The sequence below is a fragment of the Triturus cristatus genome, chromosome 4_2, assembly GCF_964204655.1.
Source record: "Triturus cristatus chromosome 4_2, aTriCri1.1, whole genome shotgun sequence".
NCBI classification, from domain to species: Eukaryota; Metazoa; Chordata; class Amphibia; order Caudata; family Salamandridae; genus Triturus; species Triturus cristatus.
In genome coordinates, this window is record NC_140586.1 from 654,842,478 (window position 1) to 654,867,176 (window position 24,699).

The 24,699-nt window shown below is 49.8% G+C and overlaps 1 protein-coding gene across 1 annotated transcript in view; it reads right to left on the reverse strand.

The window, feature by feature from the left end:
• Nucleotides 1-24,699, reverse strand: part of ALG6 (ALG6 alpha-1,3-glucosyltransferase) — a 302,197-nt gene that overhangs the window by 167,008 nt on the left and 110,490 nt on the right. Inside the window, exon 3 of the mRNA XM_085602411.1 lies at nt 18,920-19,009. Within this exon, the coding sequence (XP_085458537.1) occupies nt 18,920-19,009 (90 nt within the window). The remainder of the gene's footprint in view (nt 1-18,919; nt 19,010-24,699) is intronic.

Sequence of the window (24,699 nt, forward strand, 5' to 3'; positions counted from 1 at the left end):
AACACAGAATGTAAAAATCACCCTCACTACAAGATGCACTATAACATTCTGAGTTCAGGCATACTAAACTTTTCTTTTCTACATTCTGAGTTCAGGCATACTAAACTTTTCTTTTCTATCTTGTTCCCAGGGTCAGTTATGTTTGTTCCCAGGGTCAGTTATGTTTATAAGATGTTATAAACAAACTACCCATTATGTACTATAGGAACAGATAGCCTTGCAATAGTGAAAAACGAAATTGGCAGTATTTCACTATCAGGACATGCCACACACATCAGGGCATGTCCTACCTTTCACATACAATGCACCCTGCCCACAGGGGTACCTTGGGCCTACCTTAGGGGTGACTAACATGCAGAAAAGGGAAGGTTTGGGGACTGGCAAGTGTGTGCACTTGCCAAGTCGACATGGCAGTGCCAGACTGGACACAGGCTCTGCAATGGCAGGCCTGAACCACATTTTACAAGCTACTTCTGTGGGTGGCACAATCAGTGCTGCAAGCCCACCAGAAGCATTTGATTAACAGGCCCTGGGCACAAATGGTGCACTGTACTAGGGTCTGACAAGTAAATCAAATAACCAATCATGGAATCACTAATCCATAACAAAAATTATAAAGGGAGCACATGCACTTTAGCACTGATCAGCAGTGGTAAAGTGCCCAGAGTTATAAAACCACAACCAACAGGAAAGAAAAAATACTGGAGGAAGGCAAAAAGTTCTGGGATGACCCTGCAAAAAGGGCCAAGTCCAACACAGCCCCCTTCCAGGCTAAAGCCAGAGTAGACTAATCAATACCTTGATAGGCTTCCCTGCTTGGGGCACTAGAACATGGACCCTGGCTCCCAACTGGAGGGGCATACTCCAGTTCTACGCCAATCTGAACCCATTTGGATCCCTCTGTCCATACTCTCAGGGCCCACTAAGCTAACCCATGGGGAACCCTTCTCACCTGTGGACACCATCTGTGCAGCACCTAACCTTAGCTTGCTCACTGGTGTGTCCCAACAGACAGACAGTACTCACATGGCAATACAGTGGTGTGGCCCAGTCCACCCCCGGGTTGTGACCCTGTCCACCAGGACAGCTAGCCACAGTGGCCACTGGCAGCTGTCAGTGATGAGAGCCAGGCCCCAGGCCTTTCATGGTCCTCCAACCTCTGTGGCATCAGAGAGTGGGGGGCAGTAGCCCCAGGTGCCGTGCACCTTTAGTCCACTGAAGACAAACCGGTTGGGGCACTGTTAGCAGTCGCCCCTTCCTCCAGGTCAGGGGGGACAGCCTGAACCTGGCCCTCCAACTCAGGGTCTGTACCCTTAGGCTGGACTTTTGCCTGGCAATCAAGGAATCCTGGGGGAGTACACCAAACCCTGCCCCCCCCCCCCCCCCCCTGGGAAACACACTCCTCTGGAGTTGTGTCAAAGTCTACCTGGCGCTGGTCTCCAGCTTCCTGTCCATCTGACAGAGCATGAAGTCCTCCCAGGCCAGAAGTGGCTTCACCAGGGTCAGTCCTGGGGTGCTCTGATCTCAGAGCTGGCAACCCGTGAGCCACTGGTCCTTCCACTGGGGATTGCATCCCCCTCTCACCCCTCTCTCTGGACTCATGCAACCTCCCCACTGGAGCGGTGCGGCAAGACACCAGAGCTGGTGGAATGCTGGTTACAGCAGTCTCCCGCAGCTCAACTGATACCTTGGGATCCCCCCCAGGGGATGGCCTCCCAGTAAAGACTAGGCCCCCCTCCTGGTGTTCACTCATGGAACCAACCAGGCTTTGGGACTGGGTTTCGGGCACCTCGGGACACCGCACACTCTCACTCCTTCTCCTTTGAGAAAGGACATGGGACCCTACGCCCCTCCCACTACTCTGGGACCTATCTGGGCTACCACCACCCTCCCATACCTCACTTGGTTGGGGAAAACCTGAGCCACCTCCTTTAGGATCACCCCCAGTGCCTCTTCAGACCCTCTGGAATCCACCAAAAGGTCTGCCTCCAGTGTGTGTTCCCTGGGGTCCGAGAACTCACACTCTGACCAGGCGTTGGCATAGCTCTGGAAAACAGGGACTTAAAATATGCTCTCCACGAATTGAATCCTACAACCCCACACAGGTGTTAATCAAGCTATCCTTTGCCTTACCATCCAGTGCCTCACACAAGTACCCCACACTACTCTCCTGAGATTGGCCAGACAGTGTCTGACTGTCTCTGTCACTCAACTCACATTATTCTGGGCGGTCTCCACACTCACACACCAGGACTTCTACCCTGGGGGAACACCTCTCCCTGCACCTCTCATATAGAGTCAGTAGAGTGTCCCGTACACCACTAGGACTTTGAACCCCTGTGCCAGTTCCCCAATCCATCTCAGGGACACTGCGCACCACTGGAGCTACCCCATATCCTTGAAACCCCCTGGTGTATGCTAACCCCTTCTTTCAAGTCAGGCGCCATGTCCTTCCTTTCACATACAATGTACCCTGCCCACAGGGGTACCTTAGGCCTACCTTAGGGGTGACTAACATGCAGAAAAGGGAAGGTTTGGGGATTGGCAAGTGTGTGCACTTGCCAAGTCGACATGGCAGTCCTAGACTGCACACAGGCTCTGCAATGGCAGGCCTGAGCCACATTTTACAAACTGCTTCTTGGGTGGCCCAATCAGTGCTGCAAGCCCAACAGCAGCTTTTGATTCACAGGCCCTGGGCACACATTGTGCACTGTACTAGGGTCTGACAAGTAAATCAACTAACCGATCACGGAATCACTAATCCTCAACAACAATTTACAAAAGGGAGCACATGCACTTTAGCAGTGGTAAAGTGCCCAGAGTCAGAAAACCACCAACAACAAGTCAGAAAAAAAAACGTAGGAAGGCAAAACGTTCCTGGATGACCCTGCAAAAAGGGCGAAGTCCAACAGAAATTATATGGCCTGTTCCCAGCCAACATTGTGTCTAATCTGTTTTATGCCCTTTTGGGCATCCTTGGTGGACTCAGGCTTTGTTGGTGGTGTGGGATGAGATGTATGTAGGAATTTAGTTCACAGTAAAAGAAAAAGATAGACAGTGAGAGTGAGGAAGAGAGATAGCTTTAAATCAATCATTAAAGAGAGTGTGCGAGTGTGAGAGAAAATGGGTAAGAAAGAGGGAGAATGAGAAAGAATAAGAGTTAATGAGAGAAAAAGTGAGTGAGAAATAAAAAGTATGAATTAAAATGAAAGAGAATCAACTTAATATTACATGTGTAGATATAAACTGCTACTACCACATATTGTGTGAGGTACAGTACCTGAAAGGCCTCTGCCTGCTGCACTGATTTCCCCATATCTCTAAGAAAAAAATTACAAGCACATTTTGGGACTTAGGCCTTCTTCTGGCAAAGAGAGATATTACAGCTCACTGGAAATCCAGGAAGGGACCAAACAACCAGAGATGGCAGGCTGACCTCCTTAAATGGGCGGAGTTTGAGGGAACTGTTAGATTACAATTAGAGAAGCGGATCAAAAGTGAAAAAGCACTAGAGATGGCAAGGGCTTGGGAAAACCTAGTAGTTAAAAACCACAGACACGGATTTCGATGATGACCTTGCCACTGTTGAACTGACTGCTCAAGTAGATGTCCCTGGCATCTCTGATCATAGTTGCCTCTGACTCTGACGGAATGTATTGTTATTTGAGGTAATGTACCATTATTGAACCCACTTGAGATGTATCTAATTGTAGGCATGATTATCGCTTATATGTGTTACGCCAGGGAGGGGGGTGGGATAAGAGGGAGGGAAGGGAGTTTGCTTAGTAGCAGCAAGGGTGCAGCAAGAGAGTTTCTTTATTACAGTATCTTCAAAGCTTATTGGTTGCTACTAATATATTGTATATGGGTCATCTCTATGTTACCTGTGCTTAGATGCGACCATGTTGTACTCTCATTGCGTAAATACCTGCTTGCCCATGTATCTTGATAATGATTGTATTCAATTGTTTTGAAATAGTAAAAATACAGTTAAAAAAAAAAAAAAGTACAGTACCTGATATAAAATCTTTCCCTCATTATTAACTATTTATAGAAGGAAACAGTTCTATCTCTAGTGAAGTACTAAATGTTTCTCCTAACAAATAAATAAAATCCATAATGTAATATCAGATCTTTTTACATCATTAGAATTTGTGCATGGTTTAGACTGCTTTTTGTGGACCATCTACCATAAAATCTTGCTTTTCAGACTGCATATCATATGTATTGGAGGTATGGAGTGAAAATGAATTGCCTACTTTTTGATGGATAGGGTTGAGGCAGTTTCATTTCCTTCTTTTCCATCATCTTTTGGACTGCTAACATGCAGAGTACCACAGGGTTAATCTCCAAGCAACGTGTTCTTTAATGCCTATGTTATGTTTCTAACAGCAGTAGAGTACCTCTTTAATTTGGCTTCTACACTCACACTGGAGACACCTAGATCATTAAAATTACCAGGGATTTGGGTGGTACTGTTAAAGGTTCCAGAAATGCACGGTTATTGTTGCATTATGTATGAATTTAAATTTTCATACACATTTAAAAAAAATCTGAAGTCATGATTGTGTGGCACCCTATGTATGTTGGGGCCTCTATCGTTGACCTAAAACACTCATTGGCTGATCTATCTGTATCAAATTCTGGGTTTGGCTTTGAGGAGAACTGACCCTTGGATCCATACATACGCATTGTGGTGTGCACTCATCTCATAACTGTAGGAATCTGAGCTATGCTCTGGAATCATTATCATCAAAGATACCCACAAAAGAGCTCCTAATCAAATAAGTTGGAACATTACACCAATACACAATCTGGATGCAGAATGAAGAACCCCAACAACAAAATAAACTGTGTGTATAGAAGTGGCAAAAAAGGTAATTACTGCTTAAATGAGTCCTGTGAATAAAGAAAATTGCTCAATGTGAACTGGAAAGTGTGTTTATAATATAACCTACTAAGAAAGGATCTCCTTACTATTTTAGGCAGTGCGGTGAAAGAGAACGATATTCTCAGTTAAGAGACACAGTGAAACACTATGGACAACAGAGGATGTTCTAACATCTAAAACTAAGGTACTAGAATACAAAGTCAAAGAAGCCAATGCAGCGGTCAAGTTGTAGGATTTGTGAAGGGTTCAAAGCATTGTGTACTGAAAATTTCTTAGAACATATTTTATAAACAGGATTATAGAGATACGGAGTGAGGATAAACAGCTAGTACCATTGTGCATTTTAGGGGGAACCATAAGATATAATTGTGAACAGGGTTTGGAGTTGAGAGATTTGGACCAAACCAATGTTGTTCACTCATAAGCTGCCCATTGTGAGAAGAATATAAATGTGAAGCACTGGAATATCAGAGATCACATAATAATACCAAGACTGAAAGAACTGGCTTCTTCGTGCTCAAGAGGAGGATGTGGGTGGCATGCTTACACTTAAGTCTTCTCCCAGGTGACCAGAATGGGGATGGAAGCTCTACTACACCTTATTCAAACTATGTTAAAGGGGTTGTAGTCTGAATCACACAGGGGGTACTAATCAAATCTTGCAAGCAAGTTGTGGACAAAGATGGGAGTTCCATCATTCTAAAACAGGCGTCTTCAAATTGAGGGCCCAAATTGATCTCAGTGGGGTGGAGCGCCAGGCTCTGGCCAAGAGGAGCATCATGCTGAAAATAGTACTTCAGTTTTAGTGAATAAAACAGTGACTCTGTAATAGGCCATTAGCAACCTCTTCTGAAACTCATGACTTGGCAGGGAGAAGGTGTCAAATCGGAAGAGACTCCAAATAATCCTTCCCTCCCCTATTTCTGATAAAGAATCACATTATGGATGTTTTTATGCATCAGGAAGCTCAGGTTGCCCAGAGCATGTTGACCATCATGTATATGACTGCATTTTTAAAAGGAATAACCGAACATTATTGCAATGTTTCAATTGTTGAATTTTCAATTGTTAAATAGGTTTAGCTCTGTCAATTTTATGAAACAATTGCGAAAAAACACTTTTATTCCGGGGGCACTGATGTTTTGTTTACAGGGGAAAAAATAGGTGTGGGGTGGTGGGAGGGTGCAGCATTAAAAAGTTTGAAGACCTCTGTTCTAAAGGGAGAGATACACGGACAGGACTGTCTTAAAGTAAGCCTCGGAGCAGAAGATCCATCCTTTTCTATAAACAAAACAGTGAACATATTGGGAGAATTTGCCGGTCTTTGATGATCTTGGGGTGAGGAAGGTTACAACTCTGCAATGAGTGAGAAAAAGGATATATCCTCCCCTCTGAGGCAGCTGTACATTCGTATAGGACATGATGGAGAACCTCAGAAGGATGACATACGAAGAATCCAATGGACAAACAATCATTATTTTCGTATGTACGGGTTTACACTATAATTTATAAAAAAAAGTTATAGAAAAGGAGAGTTACCAAAATATTTGCTGTGGGAATATGTAGGCCCGACTTACACTGACCACTTTCTGTTGCAGTCGACATACATAGAGAGTAAAAAACTAGCTATGATGCCACTTGGTGACAGAGGGTCAAGAGGCTGACAGATGCTGCATAGTGTGGTAGTTAAGAGGATACAAATAGTTTAAAGAGAATGATGGCTACGTTAGCTAACAGCACCCATTTGTCAAGCACTCTGCATGCACTTCAACACCACGCACTATAAAGCAAGCTCTCGGTAGCATGACAGATGTGGACATAAGGCAACTTGGCACCTCTGAGGATGCTAACAACTGTGGGATGAATGGGCCCTTGTCAACGTTAAATATAGACCACAACAAACTGACAAAGATAATGGAGACATAGAAGTATTTTAATGCTCGGTTTGTACCTACTGATCAAAGTGGCTTTATACCATTTCACAATACTGAATGAGTCTGACCAAACAGGCTCACCAAAAAAAGAAAATTGCCTTAAAGCCATTTGACTCTGTGGGTTAGGAATTCACGGTTAAACTTTGTCTTAAAACTCAAAACCTGGAAAACATACCACATTACAAACCATTTTTTTTTTTAAACCGTTTTTATTGCAGAACAATAGGATAATCAGCTTACATACATAAGGACCCTGCACCGCAAATGCCAGTGCCGTTTCCTTTCGTGGCCCTAAGGCTTCCATACACAGCTTGTAAGCCCACATCCCAGAGGCCGGGCAGCGATAACATGTAGGTCATTATACGTAACCCTATGTCAACCTGTACAGTTGTTTATAGCATTATGGGATGTCTATGTTCCGCTTTTAAGTTTTCTCCCCCCCTTCCCCCCCACCCAGTCATTCCCCCTCTCCAGTCCCTATCCCCCTATCTCCCTCCCTCTCCACCCTCCAGTGCCCTCGCCTACTACTCGTCTCGGCCTTAATATGTAGACTTGGGTACGTATCAGAAATAAATGACTATCTACTGTGTGTGTGTGTGTGGTTGGAACTGTCCGGGGATCATCATCAGGATCAGAGGGCTCCACTTCCTCCTCAACCGCGCTGTTGCGCAGGGCCTGCACCAACACCTCCCACTCTGTGGCCGTCTCTAGCGCCCTATCATCTGCCCTACGGCTCGCCAGTTGATATCTAAGTGTACTTTCACTCGCCGCCCATTTCTGCAGTTCCTTAATCCACCTCCTATGTGTGGGGCCCACCTTCGACTTCCAGAGTCTCGTCACTTCCCTCTTTGCCAAGAGGAGGCCCATATCTATGAATCTACTTGTGGTCTTGTTTTTGGGCGTGTGGGGAAACCAGTCCACATTACAAACCATGCAAGCACATGAATAGAAGATGTAAATATTCTGATAGTTGGCATTAGAGAGGGGTACCAGGAAGTAAAATCTTATGTCCAGTTATCATTTGCTCCTGTAAATCAGGAAGGTTACGAAATACCCAGTGGATACACGAGCATACAAAGAGCACTGAAAGTATACAACAGGTCATTTTATGCAGATGACAAACTCGTGGAGCCGAGCCAACCCAAAATCTTGGTACCAATGATGCTGGAAATTGTATGATAATGTGGCCTATTATCTAGGACCAATATAAATTCAGTGAAATCTTGCAAATTCCTTCTGGAGATTAAGAAGGTACAAAAGGCACTGCTGCCTTGGCTGTCCCTTGCTTGGATACCGAAGACCTTTAAACACTTAAGCACCATGTCTCAAGAAAAGGCCAGAATATGCAAGTAACAGGAAATATTGGGTTCTCAAAGTGGGAAAACACCGGAAGACTAACAAATGCTGAAAATACATTCTCTGAAGACAACCATACCATCTCTACAAACACTCAAAGTCAGACTTTAGGATTCACCATCACAAACAATGTCTCTATGATCCTGATGACAAAAGGAGTCTTACTTTTTTTGCTATGGTAAAATGGAGACGTGATGTATTTTATATTATTAGGTACTCACAGGCTACAGATTTTGCCTGCATAGTTGTCCTCAACAAACCTCTTATTTACAGTTGCTAGGTAGGCCATAAATCTGCCAGCCTCATTTCAAAAGAAAATTCCTTCGCAAACCACAGTTGTTCTGAAAAGTGTTCCACCTGGGCAGGAAATGATATCAATTTAGTACCAATATTTTATCATTTCCACAAATAAAAAAAAGCACCAAGACAAATTTTGAATCTAAGGAACTATAAGAGAGTATTTTAAAAAATCAAATTTAAAACTGATCACAGAAACATTTCTTTCTCTTTAAGGAGGAGTAGATTGACTGCATGCTATCAAGTGTAAGGTACCTTGTTTCAACCTCCCTGTTTGAGCAAAACACAAAAGATGTTTGACATTCATGGTAGGCCCCTTGATTGGGTCTTAAAAATATGATAAATGAAAGACACACTGTAATGTTCTCATGACTAAATGTGCTCAGCATTCTGTAAACCAAAGGAAATTTCATTTGAACAAACTGAAAAACACACATACACGTGGAATCAACATATCTAATTAGTGGGGCGCTATTCCTTATTATAAAAAGCTAAAACTCTGGAAGACTGGGGGGTGTGGCTTGGTAAGCCAACATGGCGGACGTGGCTCCGTCCAGCCCGCCAAACATCCGACGCATATCCTGGCATCCCGGAACGAAGGATGCATAACTAGATGTTTCCGCAGCACAGTACCGGCTACGCCATCGCCCGACGGGATTTGGGTGCTGGGAGCCGGCTGGGGCGGTGAGATTCTGCCGATGTGGGGGAAAGGCCTAGGAGTGAGGAGATCCTGGAGAGCCACGTACAGCGCCACTGTCGGCGATTGAGGGTTGAGTGCGGAGATCGGCCCATTCAGCAGGTGCACCAAGCGGCTGCGAGAGTACCGGTCCTGCGGCGGAGACCCACCGACTGACCGGAGTGTGGAGGGCTGCGCCGCGGTCCTGTGACGCGGACAGCGGGGCAGCCGGAGCTGGAAGGAGAGTTCCGGCGGCCGGACCCAGCCGCGAAGGTGAGGCTGAGCACTTGCGGCAGGAGCGGCGGCCCAGGGCTGGACCCTTTGGCAGTGGAGGTGCCCGAGGGTAGAGGCGGCCGGTGATAGAGGCGGCTGGCCTGATCCTCGTGTGGGCCTTCCTTCTTTGGCGCCACAGTGGGGACCGGCGGCACAGTCGAGCCGCGCCGGGGGCTGCCGGGAGGCTGGTAGGCCTCATTGCCCCCCCTTCACAACGCCTTGCACCCATTTGGCTGCCCTGCTCCCCTTGCTGAGATGCTTTGGGCCCTCGGGGGCTCACGTGGGGCCACTGTAGTGACAGCCCCCCGTGTCTGTTACCATAGCGGGGGATCGGTGGCGCTGTCGGGCCGCGTGGGGGGCTGCCGAGGGATCATTTAGCTGCCCTGCCCCCCTTGCTGAGATGCTTCGGGCCCCCTGAGGCTTTCGCACAGTCATTGTGGTGACACACCCCTGTGCCTGTTATCGCAGCGGGGGATCAGCGGCACTGTCGGGCCGCGTGGGGGGCTGCCGAGGGATCATTTGGCTGGCCTGCCCCCCCTGCTGAGACGCTTCGGGCCCTCTGGGGCTTTCACACAGCCACTGTAGTGACGACCCCCCCCGTGTCTGATAACACAGCGGGGGATCGGCTGCGCTGTCGGGCCGCGTGGGGGGGCTGCCGGGAGATCATTTGGCTCTCTTAACCCCTGTAGAGACAGTCTGGGCCACCTCGTGTGTCGGTGTGAGCGGGGGGATCGGCAGCATAGTTGGGCCGCAGGGGGGCCTACAAACCATCTCCTCCACCTGCACCCTGCCAGCTGCTTCTGGAGTGATTTTGGGCATTGGTTTTATCGGCAGCCGACGGATCGGGCCACAGGGACGTGGGATGGGCCGCTGAGGGTGCCTGCTGTTGGGACGCTGGACAGAGTATGTGAGTGGGCTTTGCCCGCTTGTCTGCGACAATATCATCCCGGAGGCTGGTTGCACCGCGTCCACGTGCCTGCACGCCTCAGGTGGGACAGGGTCCCTTGGGGGCGTCCGGAGGGCCTGGGAGGTGGGGCCATTTGCTGGCTGGTGCCCATTCGGCGGTTGGGTCGGACCATGGAGCTGGCATTATGTTAAAATGTTATGTTAAATGAGACTTATAAAGCGCACTGACACCAATGGTTTCCTGGCGCTAATGACAGAGGAGTGAGAGCAGTAGCAGAGTAACAGACAGCAGTAGATAGGTTAGCAAGGAGGGGGGAAGAGGGAAGTTTTTAACAGTTTCCTGAAGTCGAGGAGGGAGGGGGTAGACTTGATGGGGAGAGGTAATGAATTCCAGAGAGAAGGGGCCAGGAGGGCGAAGGAGCGGGCACCGAACTTTTTGGTTTTGACTCTGGGAACAGTCAGTAAGTGGAGGTAGGCAGAGCGTAGGTTACGCGCTGGCTGGTATGCCGTGACTGAGGATTGCAAGAACGCAGGACTGGTGCAGTGAAGTGCTTTATAGATGATGCACGCCATCTTAAAAGCTGCCCTTTGACTAATCGGCAGCCAGTGAAGTCGCTGTAGTAGTGGTTTTGCTGACTGCCACCTGGGGATTTTATAGATAAGACGGGCCGCCTGGTTCTGGACAATCTGAAGGCGATGTAGAAGACACTGGGGAAGACCATGGTAGATGGAGTTGGAGAAGTCCATGCGGGACAGGACCAGGGAGATGACGACCTGAATTAATGCAGGGGATGAAAGTAGGTGGCTAACCTTGCGGATCTTTCTGAGCTGGTGCATAGATGAGGAAATGACAGCCCCCACTTGGGCTTTTAGAGAGAGTTCCGCATCTATTATCACGCCAAGACTTTTCACTGTTTTCAGCGGAGCCGGAGGAGGGCCAAACTCAGTGGGCCAGAACTGTGGGCCCCAGTGACCAGAACTGGAGCCAGGGAGAAGTAGTTCAGTTTTCCCCGGGTTCAGCTTTAGTTGGTTAATGTTCATCCAATCCAAAATGTGGATCATAACGGAATGGAAGGTATTAACCGCATTAGGGGAGTTCAGTGGGAAGATGATTTGCAGGTCGTCGGCGTAGTTATACACCGTGATATCCCAGTCCCTGAGTGACTGAATGAGTGGGCGAAGGTAGAGGTTGAACAGCAACGGCGAGATGGAGGAGCCTTGGGGGACTCCACAAGTAGTTGCAGTTCTCTCGGCTGTATAAGGGCCCAGACGTACAGCCTGAGTTCTGCTAGTTAAGAAAGACGTGATCCAGTTGAGGGCGGTGCCCTGGATGCCCGCCTCTGCAACACGGCGGAGGAGGATGTTATGGTCCACCGTGTCAAACGCGGCGGACAAATCCAGTAGCACCAAGGCTTGAGGAGTGCCAGCGTCCGCATTACATCTCAGAGTATTCAAAACTGCGAGGATGACCGCCTCGGTCGAGTGGGCGGGTCTGAACCCAGCTTGATTGGGCTCGAGGAAGCCAGAGGACTCAATGAAGTGTGACAGGAATTGAGTAACGTGGGCCTCCAGTAACTTTGAGAGGTAGGGGAGAAGGGAAATAGGTCGATAATTAGAAGGTTCTCCTGGGTCAGCCCCAGGTTTTTTTAAGAGGGGCACCAAAATTGCCTCCTTAAAAGATGCAGGGACAGAGCCGTAATTGAGGGAGCTGTTCAACAAAGGGAGGATGTGATCCGGTAATTTAAGACAGATGTCCCGCATGACTGAGGGAGGACAACAGTCACTAGGGGAGCCAGATTTGACTCTCGTTGCGACTCGTGCCAATGAGTCAGCATTAAGAGCAGGGAGCGTCGTAATGACCAGTTGGTTATCAGGCGTGGCGACCTGGGGGGATGGCTGGGAAGGAGAGTGGATTGAATCTTTAATTTTTTTAATCTTTTCGATGAAAAAAAGGTTGAGGGCGTCGCAAGTTTCTTGGGAAGGGGTCTGAGCAGGAAGGGTTCTGTCATCAGTGGTGAGCTCATTCATAATTTTAAACACTTCCTTGGATTTGTTGGCTGCAGAGAGGAGCCTGTCCGAGAAGTGGGCTGATTTGGCTAAGGTAATGGCTGCTTTGTATTCCCTACGCGCACTAATGTAGAGTGATCTAGCTGCGTCAGAGTAGGTATGTCTCCAGATACGTTCCTGTTGGCGTACTTTTAGTTTATGTGATTTGAGGTCAGGCGTATACCATCTATGAGAGGAGGCATGTTTAGTGGGGGGGAATCGCATCAGCGGGGCAAATTGATCGCTGGCCGACTTGAGCCAGTTAGTGATGTTGCTGTCTAGTGTGTCGATATCCGGGCAGGCTGTGAGATCCCGGGCTGGGCTCGTCTCTGCTAGGGCCGTAAGAAAGGCCTGGGAGTCCAGTGTGTTCCATTTTCTAGAGAGCCCGCCAGCCATGCGAGGAGCCGGGAGACTACCAGGGAGGGTAATAATCGTGTCGACTAAGAGATGGTCTGACCAGACAACGGGAGAGACAATAGGCTGAGACAGCACTAGGTTGTGTGACCAAATTTGGTCGAGGATGTGGCCTTTAGAGAGGGTAGGGCAGAGAATCTGTTGCGTCAAGTTCAAACTATGAAGCGTTTCGAACAGTTCAGAGGCGTGAGAGCCAGCCTTAGGGTCGTTATACCAATAATTGAGGTCGCCAATAAGTGCGAAGCTAGCGTGATGTGTCAAAATGGAGGACAGGTGTTCGCTCAACATATTAGCAAAGGTGCTCATGGGGTGTGGTGGCCGGTAAAGGAGAAGCAGTGTGAGGGCGCCTGAGTCGGTTCCCATGCTGAGTAGCAGATTATCCACCTCCGGTATGGGGAGGGAGGAGGAGGAAAGAGCGTTGAGGCGTTTAGATATGTGATTATCTCTGTGTGTGCCCCACTCGGTCAGACTTGGGCCCGCCCGGGAAGATAGAGAAACAGCCATGACAAGAGATAAGGGAGGCGGTGGCTCGGCCAAGCAGGGGCCTATTGACAAGTTTACCGGCCCGGGGGCGGCGGCCGGAGCCTCCGGGGGCCAGCTGGGTGCCGTGCCGGACAACGCGGCCCTCATGGCCGCTATCACCCAATCCAGGGACATGCTAGATGCAAACATAGGGGCAGTTGGATCGGACGTTATGCTGCTGCGGCAGGACCTGCGTAATGCGGTGTCCCGTATTACTGAGGCTGAAACCCGCATATCGGGAGTAGAAGATGATGTCACGGTGCTGAAGCAGAAGGTGGCAGCGATAGAGACTATCCAGAAGGGCCTCACGCTTAGAGCGGAAGATGCAGAAGGACGGGCCCGACGCAACAATCTCCGATTCGTTGGGTTCCCGGAGGGCTGTGAAGAGGGTAATATGGAACGCTTCCTCACGACCTGGCTGGAGGGCTGGCTCCCCCCTGAGGCTATGTCCAGATGCTTTGTAGTGGAGCGGGCCCATAGGGCACTTATGCAGAAGCCTCTTGTGGGGGCTCGCCCACGGCCGGTTATTGCCAAATTCTTGAACTATCTGGATAGGGACGCTATTTTGAAGCAGGCCCGAGCCAAAGAACCCTTGCTGTTCAACAATGTTCGTATTCTTATCTTTCCTGATTACACGAGGCAGGTCCAGCAGCAGCATCAATATTTCATGGCAGCCAAGGCCCGTCTGAGAGAACTTAAGCTTCCATATGCCTTGCTGTTTCCAGCCCGCCTTTGAGTGGTTTTTCGTTCCCGCACACATTTCTTCTACACTCCGGAAGAGGTATTCAGGTGGACAGATGAAACTGTCTGGGTGAGGCCCCACACACCACCTGGAAGAGAGTCAGACTCATCCCTAAGTGATGCGGCTCGGGGGGGCCCCCATGGTCAACGGCAGTGGGGCAACAGACAGTCACGGTCCCGGCGGCGCTCACAATTCTGCAGCGCCTCCTCCAGAGGGGTGCCGGACCCAGGGAGCCACACTTTCAAACCCTAACAGAGGATGCCAGGGAAGTGTTGCGGAACTACATTTACTGATTCCCGGGAGGTCCTGGTATGGGCTTGTCTCACCGTCAGGATTGAGCTGGAGGGAGCCCTGCCAGGTGGTTATGGGCTGTGCGTTGGGGATCTATTGGTTGGGGCAGTGCCCATCCCCCCGTTGGGGATTGGGGATCAGCCCTGCTGGGACAGATACTTCAGTGTTCTTGAGGTATGTGGTGGGGAGGTTTGTTGGGGGGGTGTTCATGTTTACAGATCACACTTCCACTATGGGTCCGCTCCAGGTTACACGCACACCACCAAGGCTCACCATTAGCATTGAACAATGATGCACCCCCTCATGGCTAGAGTACCCGACCGTGGTCAGGGGGCACAGGGCAGCCTCCGTATTCTAAGCTGGAATATACGCGGGCCCTAGATAAGATCAAGCGGGGGGCCGTACTCCATCACGCGAAGAGGGCGAAGGCCGATATTCTTTTGTTGCAGGAGACGCATCTCATGGGCACGAAGGTCCTTTGCCTGCAGCGCTATGGGTTTCAACAGGTTTTCCATGCTGGTTTTACGAGGGGGTCGCGAGGGATAGCTATCCTGATACATCGCCGGGTCTGCTACACACACACACGAGCAGCAGTGGATCGACACGCAGGGGCGCTACCTGTTTATCCGGGGTAGGGTTGGGGAGGACCCCCTGGTGCTAGGCAGCGTATATGCTCCTCCCCCTTTGCAGTGGAATTTAATTGAGAGGCTGCAACCCTTGTGGGCCGATATGCATGATGTATTGTCTGCAGTGGGCGGGGACTGGAACGACGTCCTGGACGCAGCTATGGATAGGAACGGGGTTGGGGGTAGCCCTAGGAGCGGTCTCCCTACAAAACTACACTCTTTGGTGACGGGGCTGGACTGGGTCGACACTTGGCGCCGGGCCCACGACGCGGTCCGGGGATACACATACCTCTCAGCGGTCCACAAGTCCTTTTCTAGACTGGATTATATCTTTGTCCCCCGGGTGATGGCTGGTAGAGTAGCGGCAGCGGAGAGTAAGCCTCGGGGTCTCTCGGACCACTCCCCGGTGTCCATAGAGCTATATACGGCCAGGGGGAGGCAACCGTTTCGTTGGCGCCTCTCGGTGTGGCACCTTCAGAACACAGAGTATGCAACTCACATGGGCGAAACTATTGCCCAGTATCTGACTGCAAATGTGGGATCCGTCTCTGGTACCGCCACCTTGTGGGATGCACTGAAGCCCACTCTGCATGGGGCGGACATCTCCTGGTGTGCGGCGGCTCGCAGGCAGCGTAGGGAGGAACTGACTCGCACTGAGGCGAACATAGAGATGCTTGAGCGCCAGAATCGTGAGACAGGGAGTGACCAAGGAGTTGCTTTTGGCCCAACAGGAGTGTGCTGCACTATTGATAGATGAGGCATGTCAGGTCTGGCTGGCAACGCGCAGCAGAGTGTACCAATGGGGGAACAAGTCCAGCAAGATGTTGCATCGCCTTTGTCAGGGCACGTTTCACTCCCAGGCCCTACCGGGAACTTTGGACCCTGCGGGAACCCCGATTACAGATCCCCCTGCCATAGCGGAGAGCTTTGCTAAATACTACGCGGATCTCTATGTCCCCAGGGAATGTCTGTCGGCTGCTACTATTGATAAGTTTATCACGGATTTGCCACCCAAGGCGTTATCGGATGAGGTACTGGACCAGTTGGAGGCCCCCTTGTCAGACGAGGAACCTGGAGCGGCTCTGGGAGAACTTAACCCTGGGAAAGCACCAGGACCTAATGGGTTTCCGAGTGAGTTTTTTCGCCGGTATACTGTGCAATTGGCCCAGCATTAGCGGGCGGCGGTGGAGGAGGCCCGGGACAAGGGTGTGCTCCCCCCGGACTGGAGACACGCGGAGGTGGTGGTGTTTCATAAGCCCGGACGTCCCCCGGAACACCATGCCTCATACCGCCCCATCTCTGTCTTAAATGTGGAGGCCAAAATCCTGGCTAAGGCATTGGCCAATCGCCTCTTGCCCAAAATTACTTCGCTCATGCACCCCGATCCGGTGGGGTTCATGCCCCAGCGGGCAACCAGGCATAACATCAGGAGAGCACAGGTGGCGGTTGCGGCGATCCAACAGACTGGGGAACCGGCGGCATTACTCTTAGCGGACATGGACAGGGTGTTTGACTCCCTGAGCTGGGTCTACCTGTTTGCATTGCTCCCTAGACTCAATCTGGGCCCACGCTTCCTTTCCTATGTGAGACGGCGTCGGTGAGGGTCGCGGGCGCCACCCCCTCCACTTTCTTTATTAAAAGGGGCACGCAGCAGGGATGTCCCCTGTCTCCAAATCTAATCGCCCTGGCCATGGAGCCTTTGGCGGCATGGGTGCGCATTGACGCCCAGGTACGGGGATGGGCCACAGGCCTGTCCGATAGAATTGCGCTTTACGCAGATGACGTTCTATTCTTTCTTACGGCAGTTGACAGGACGGGGCAACGACTTCTGCGTATTATGCAGTTTTTCGGGGGAAACGTCAGGTCTGTACATGAATCCCCGCAAATCCACATCAGACCTTAAGTCCTGGTCCCGCATGCCCCTGACACTGTTTGGCAGATTGTCGATCTTCAAAATGGTAGCACTCCCCCGACTTCTCTACCAGCTGCAGAATTACCTGTACCGGATCCCACCTCGATGGTTCCGGATGGTGAATTCTGTGCTTGGGCAGTAGTTTCTGGGGGGGGGGGGGGGGGGGGGGGGGAGGGAAGGTGCGCGTGGCTATACGTACATGCTTCTTATCCACATATTATGGAGGTCTGGCATCCCCGTATCTCCTCTCCTATGATCAGGCCTGGCATCTGCTGGTCCTGAATGAGTGGTGGTACGGCGACAGGGGAGACCCGGCATACGCACTGGAACGCTGCCTTATGGGGCATCACACGCTACATACACTTTTGTACTCGGCGCGGCTGCGGAGTGCGCTGCCATCGGCCACGCGGGTGGTGTTTATGGTTTGGAGACAGGCGCTGCGGCGCATGGGCTGGTGGAACGTCCTGACTCGGGAGACCCCATTGTGGAACAATGGGCGCCTGCCCGACTTGGCGGCCCTTCCGGGGTTTTGGGGATGGGACGCCATTGGTATCTCCACCCTCGGAGATGTTCTGAGGGGCACGACACTAAAGTCCTTCCGGGATCTCCAGGAGGAGTTTCATATGCCCCAGACACAATTCTATTGATACTTGCAGTTACACCACGCACTGTCCCCTAGCCTGCAGGGTCTGGAGTCCATACCCGAATTCAGTCCCATTGAAGCAAAAGTTTTTATGGGGGATCTGCAGGAAAAGAAGATTTCTCGAATTTATCAGTCCCCGGTCACGCACTGCTCCCCTACACTTCTGAAACTCCGAGGAGACTGGGAGGCGGATGTGGGCGAGCTGGAGGAGGAGGATTGGGGCGGCCATAGCGATACGGTTCTGCCTAGTCCAGTTCAAATACCTATACAGGGTTTACTTTACTAGGACACGGCTGTGGCGGGCAGGGTTGATTGCTTCCCCGGAGTGTCTTTATTGTGGTTGGGATGAGGGTACGTTTATACACACGGTTTGGCAGTGCACATCACTAGATCGTTTCTGGAGGAGGGTATTTGCATGTCTCTCCGAGGTCCTGGGCTGGGAGCTTACACGTACACCGCAGTTGGCACTGCTACATGTCATGGAGGGGGTGGGTGGCAATGCCTACAAACAACATCTCCAGCTTCTAGGCCTTACACTGGCCAAACGAGACATAGCTAAGGCGCCGCGGGCCCCCTCGGTGATCGCTTGGAAAAATGGTCTGGACTTTTGCATGGGGCTGGAGCAACCCATCTTTGTGGCCAGGGGGTGCCCGCGCAAACACTATAAAATATGGAAACGATGGGCGGACTACCGGGGTATTTGGCTGGAGCCTCTGGCGATGGTGGAGCCTTGGTTGCCAGAATAAGCCTTGGGCCAGTACAGATGGAGGGGAGGGCGGGGTGGGTGTGCGTGCCTGGATTAGGACTTGTCGATCTCCTCTTAATGCTGCGGACAAGACTGTATGGAGTTAGTGCGATCTTTAGGGGGGGGGGGGGGAGTGGGTGGGGGAGGAGTTGGAGGAGGGGTGCAACATCGTTTTATGTTCTCATGTACTGTTTTGCCGATCCTGCAAAAGTCGATTGCTGTCATGATTTTATTTTGGTTGATTTGGCAGATTACTCTGGCGTGCAGAGCCCTGCGCAATATATGCAAGTTGACAAATAAAATATGGTTTAAAAAAAAAACTCTGGAAGACTTTGCTCCAAAGGAGTGGCTCCTATAAGCCTTTCCTGAGAATTATTGTCCTAGTGACATCCTGTATTTGAATATAGTTTGTTGCAGTGTAATCATGGCCTGTGACAAGTGGTCTGTCAGAAGACAGTCTTTTGAATCTGAAATGCAGATTTCATATGGTGTCTGCTATGTAGTGGTGGAGAAAAAATGCTCATTAATTGAAGTGAACACTCTTGCCATTAAGTAGGTCAGTAACCACAAAGATAATGAAGACACATTACGAATGAAACTGCAACACATCATTCTAGCTCTCAAATCATTATAACACATACTTACACATATGCACACAGAAAACTGTGATAGGCAGTAAGAGGTGGATAGTCAAGGCCCCAGTACTGTAGATTGTTGTCACTTGTGTTGAAGTACCTACAGCACAGTAAAAAATAAATAAGCGATAACATTCTCATTAGAGTGCAGTAGAACCAATAATGAGACTCAAATATGTTTAAGATGACAACCTTCACACTCAATAAATAATTTCATTTTGAAAGCCATGTTCTAATCAAGGAGTGTGAGCAATGTTATAGCGGACATTTCATCTCTTACTAAAAGAGCAACATTGATAACAACATAGAGAAAATGATTTGCCACTGGTTGTCCTCATCTTTATTCTAAACCACCTTATATAAGAGCAACATTTCAATCAAATGAACAGAACAGAAGCCAACTACCCAAAATAGTGATGTGGAAGGACCATTTTTCCAGTATATGAGGACACTAAACTTACCTTTTTATAACAAACACCTAATTTGGGAGAGCAATCCATAGATCTCTAAAAGTTGTCTTTAAAGAGGCAATACTTAGCTTAGAAGGGGAAGGTGGAGTAGACTAAACAAGAATTATAACAATCCCTGCTTTAATGGTGGAGCGTACTTTCTAAAAATAGAAAATTATTTTAGTAAAAATGGAACATATAGGTAAAAATGCCCTTACAAAAAATCTACATGAGAACCATAATGGAACGATCAATGACAAGCATTGGCAAAGCCAATAGGTTTGGTCTTTGTCACTTCTATTGGCTTTGTCAATGGTATTGTTCAACATGGCTTAAAGATTTTTTTTAAAAAAGCCCTATAAGCAAGAAGTAATCCAACTCCTGTAAAAGCAGTCCAATACCTTTGGGTCAAGTTGGTGCTATATAAGACAGTAATAGTAAACAAATATTTTAAAAAAGAAGCACGGACAGCGGCTGAGGGTACACAATTGTAATGGTGGGGGGGGGGGGTGGATTGGGGGAGTGGGAGACCGTGCTAGGCACTGGAACCTATGCGCAATGATGTAAACCATTGTATGTTTGTCACAGCCTGAAATTTGCAGGAACAGTACCCCCCAAAGGCCGCAGCGCTGACTCTCATTACATAAGAACAGGGTAACAGGGTGACCAGACGGGGAGGAAGGGAAATTAGGGTAGGTAAACCAGGGAAGGAGATCTAAAATACAAAAAAGGCAACCAACAAGAATGCGGATGTTTGTCAGGCTCAGGCAAGACTCTTATCACAGTGTAGAAGGAACATAGGTTGCATGTACATCCATGGTTAAAGCATATAAAGCATATCATAAGCTATCTGAGCTAGGAGGAAGCTTCCCTTCTCGGTGTGCTTGGCCTTTGGCCCAAGTCCTCACCTCTGCCTTCCTCAGTATCAGTGCCTTAGTGCCACTCTACCACACGCCAGACATCTGTCTTGATATCCTCTTATCTTTAAATTGTATGTCAGGATCGGAGGCTCTGATTATGCTTTTCTTTCTCCGCCTTTAATAACATACAAATTTCAAAGCAGCCAGAAAAGCATCAAAATCCTTTTTCTAGAATTGTTACAAGAAAAAATGTAACCGATCCATAAATAAAGATGAACAAAGCATGAACAAACTGCAACTCCCATAATCCCAAGGGAGTTTCCATAACAACTCCTTTCACAGTGTCCGTAACCGCACATAGTCCCTCCATTTTGGCTGTCCGTCCTCTTTCTTCGCTGCTTCACAACAGGTATTCTTTCTTCGCTGCTTCACAACCAGTTAAGTTGCATTTTTCTTGTTGCTTGTCTAGGGGTCTCCAGATCCAGCCTCTCTGGATCCTCATGCGGATTCACAAGGGTATTCTGAGGATGAGGCGGGTTCCTCTCGCCCTTGGCGCCCAGCCGTGCCTTCCGCCTCATCGCCATAGGATGACTCGGGCATGTTGGACCCGGATGAGATTATCCATCCCCGGTCTGCAGCTTGGGCCCCTGGTGACAAGGTGGCCAAATTTGTGGCCGGTTGCCTCTGCAAGCCCCTGGAGAAGAAGGCTCGGGGGTGCTTGAGGGCGGACTGCCCGAGGCCCACTTTGGAGGGAAAGGTGGCCTTCACCTCGGAGTTAGACTCCAAGAGGGCCACTTTCTTAGCTAAGTATATGAAAGATCCCCGGAAGGGCATCGATCGCTCTTGGCGTTCATGCCAAAATAGACTTTTGGATGCCATTGGCCCTATGACCAAAATATGAAATATGGCAGCGGAGGCTAAGGTGTCAGGCTCCCCTACTTCCCCCAGACGTGCTCTTCAACTGGGCTCAGCGGGCGATAATTTTTATGGGCAACGCAAATTGTGCCCTGTCAACAGAGCGTCGCGGCTCCCTGTTGATTAAGTTAGACCCAAAACTTGGGGATTTGGCCTCCTCGCAGGCGTGGGCGGTTGCACTGGGGGCCTCTTCGGGGACCCTTTTGTAAAAGAGCTCTGTAAATTTGTGGCTAAGTTTACCTCGCTGGACAAGGCCCAGTCCAACATAAAAAGGGCTTCTACCCCCGGGTTTTCCACTGGGCCGGTTGTGGCAGGGGCCGCTCTGCTGGCCGTGGTTTCCAACAAAACCCCAACAGGGGGACAAGGCTCCGGTCGTGGACAGTACAATACCAGCGCCAACTACACTAACTTTTACCCCACTAGAGGCCAGCAGTTCAAGGGCCGTGGAGGATTCAAGAACAACACCGGAGGCGGTAATTCCAGCGGTAAGTGTTCTACCAGCTGCACAGGTCCGTATTGGAAGTTGGTTAGCGGCCTTCCATGACGCGTGTGCAGCTATTACAGCAGACGCTTGGGTCTTGCAAACCATCCAAGGTTTTCATATCGAGTTTCATGAGCACCCTCAACAACTGAGTTTCCCTCGTCCTATTTCCTTTTCAGTTGCCGATGCACAAATGGTCGACGAAGAAGTCTCCCCTCTGCTTCGCAGGGGAAGGGGGTGGGGGGGGGGGGGGGTGTTTGTCGGTCAGCTCTGCTTCCCAACAGATTTCTGAGCAACATATTCTTGGTGGACAAGCCCGATGGGGGGCGTCGCCCGGTTATCAATCTCAAAGAATTCAACGGGTTGTTAATTTACCGGCAATTCAAGATGGAGGGGATTCATCTCCTCCGGGATGTTCTGCTGCCGTCTGATTGGATGGTGAGGCTGGACCTCAAGGATACTTACTTAGTGGTCCCTATTCATCCTCCGAATTGTCGGTTTTTGCAGTTTTGCTGGAGGGATCTGGTTTACGAGTTCACCGCCCTACTGTTCAGTCTTTCATCGGCACCTTGGTGCTTCACAAAGGTCCTCCATCCAGCAGTGGAGTTTCTCAGAGCCCAGGGCATACGCATGATTGTTTACCTGGACAACATCCTTCTCATGGCACAGTGTTCCAGGAAGTTAACCAGTCAGCTCCAACAAATGTTTTCTCTTTTACAGGGGCTAGGATTTGTGATCAACGAGGACAAGTCAGTCCTCAGGCCCTCTCAGAGTGTGGTGTTCCTCGGATTTGTCATGGATTCCGCTTGCTCTTCCTTGAGTCTGCCATCTCGGAAGACAGACACGATCCGGCACGAGCTGAGACAGACCATCTCCAAAACTCATACTTCTCTCCGGCATATTGCCCAGCTGGTGGGCCTACTGCCCTCTTCCATCCCGGCAATATTTCCTGGTCCCCTGCACTATCGGGTCCTTCAGCACCTAAAGGCATCTAAGGAGAGGTTTGTCCTACGATCAGTCAGTTCCCCTCTCTGAGGAGGTGAAAGAGGAGATGACGTGGTGGCTCACTCACATGGAGGCATGGAACGGCCGAGCGATCCTCGGTTCTGTTCCGGACCTGGTCATAGAGTCAGACGCCAGCAGGTCGGGTCAGGGTGCCCGCTGCAGAGAATTCTCCACCAGAGGTGCTTGGTCATTAGAAGAGCAGTCCTTGCACATCAATTGTCTAGGTCTCCTGACGGGTTCTTTCGCAGTTCGGTGCTGGACCAGGGACAGAGTGCGGTTGTGTGTCCTGTTAAAGATGGACAATGTGTCCGCAGTCCGATACATCAACCACCTTGGACGGAACCGCTCCCGAGCCTTGGTGAATCTGGCAAAGGATTTTGGGGATTTCTGCCTGGCTCATCACATCTCGGTAACAGCGGAGTACCTTCTGGGCCAGGACAACCAGGTTGCGGATTGGCATTCGAGATACCTCCACGATTCCAGCCGATGGAAGCTGGACCCTCAGGTCTTCAGGTGGTTACTCAACCATTGGGGACCTTTTTCGGTGGACCTCTTTGTGTCGTGCCTGGATCACCAGATCCGCGTTTTTTCAGCTGGAGGCCGGATCCACTTGCTATTGCATTGGATGCGTTTCTACAGGATTGGGGTCAGGAGAGGGGTTACGCATTTCCCCATTCTCGATGATTGTGAGAACGGCGGCCCAAATTCGCCACCAGAGAGCGGAGGTGGTGGTGGTGACGCCATATTGGAGGTCTCAAGTTTGGTTTCCGGTTCTTCTGGAACTTTTTGGGGATTCTCCAATCCTACTCCCCTGGTTTCCTCATCTCCTTCTGAATCCGGACAGGGAGCAGCAGCATTTGTTCACCCAGGGGTCTCTCCACCTCGTGGCGTGGTGGCTTTCAGGCAGCGATGGTCACTCCCGGGCCTTTCGAGACCCGCTGAGGCTCTCCTGTCAAAAGCTTGGGCAGACAGCACCACAAAGCATTATCGGTCCGCCTGGACAAGGTGGGTTAGTTGGTGTCTTCGACGGGATTTGGATCCCGTGGTCGCGGGTGTCGTTCCAATTTTGAATTTTCCTGCGGACTTGGCAACAGACGGCCTAGCATACAATTCAATTAACATGGTGAGGTCGGCGATTTCAGCAGGGTATTGCCCAGTGGAAGGGTCTCCGGTAGGGGAACATCCTTTCGTCTGTAGGCTCCTGCGGGGTATACGTCTGTCGTTGCCCCCGGAACTGCGCTATTCCTTCCTATCGGAGGTTAATTTGGTTTTGAATCATTTTCTGTCTTGGCAGCCAAATAAATATCTTTCTTTGAAGGAAATCTCATCCAAGCCGGTTATGCTTTTGTGTTTAGTCTCCTGTCGGAGAGTTTCTGATGCTTGTGCGTTGGATATTTCTGCGAGAGTTTTCCCCCCGAAATGGGGTCACGTTCACGGTAAGTCGTCATACTAAGTCTCTTTCCCGAACGATCTTGTATCCACCTTGTCTAAATGCTCCAAAGTTGTGTGTCATGAACTGTCTTAAGGCATATGAGGACATAACTCAGGAATTCCGCCCTCCGGGCAAATGTCAGCTGCTATTGCCTTGAGAAAGCCGCACAGAGCGGTTTCTTCCCCCACTATAGCCAGGTGGGTGTGTGGGTCATGCAGGAAGCAGGCATTGACACAAAGCAGTTTGGGGCTTACTCGACCAGGGGTGCAATGGCTTCAAAAGCTTTTTCCCGGTGGGCCCGTTTGGAGGACTTGATGCGTGCTACGGTTTGCTCCTCATATTCCACCTTCAAGAAGTTTTACTTCAAACTGGTATTGGAGGTCGGTCAGTTGGTGGTAAGTAAGCTTCAAACTAGCATAATCTGAGCCTCAGGTCCAGACATAGAATCGAAATTTGGCTAGCGTAGTAACAGTAAGTTTCAATTCTATTAAGGACACAGAGGCGAGGATTATCCCACCCAGGGCATGGTCTCATGCAAACCCACCCGTATTTTCGAAAAGTAACACCTTTTGTTTATTGTGACCATTGCGTGCTTTATCATGATTGAGATGATTGTTTATTGCGGACACTTTTTAAAGAAGTAATTGA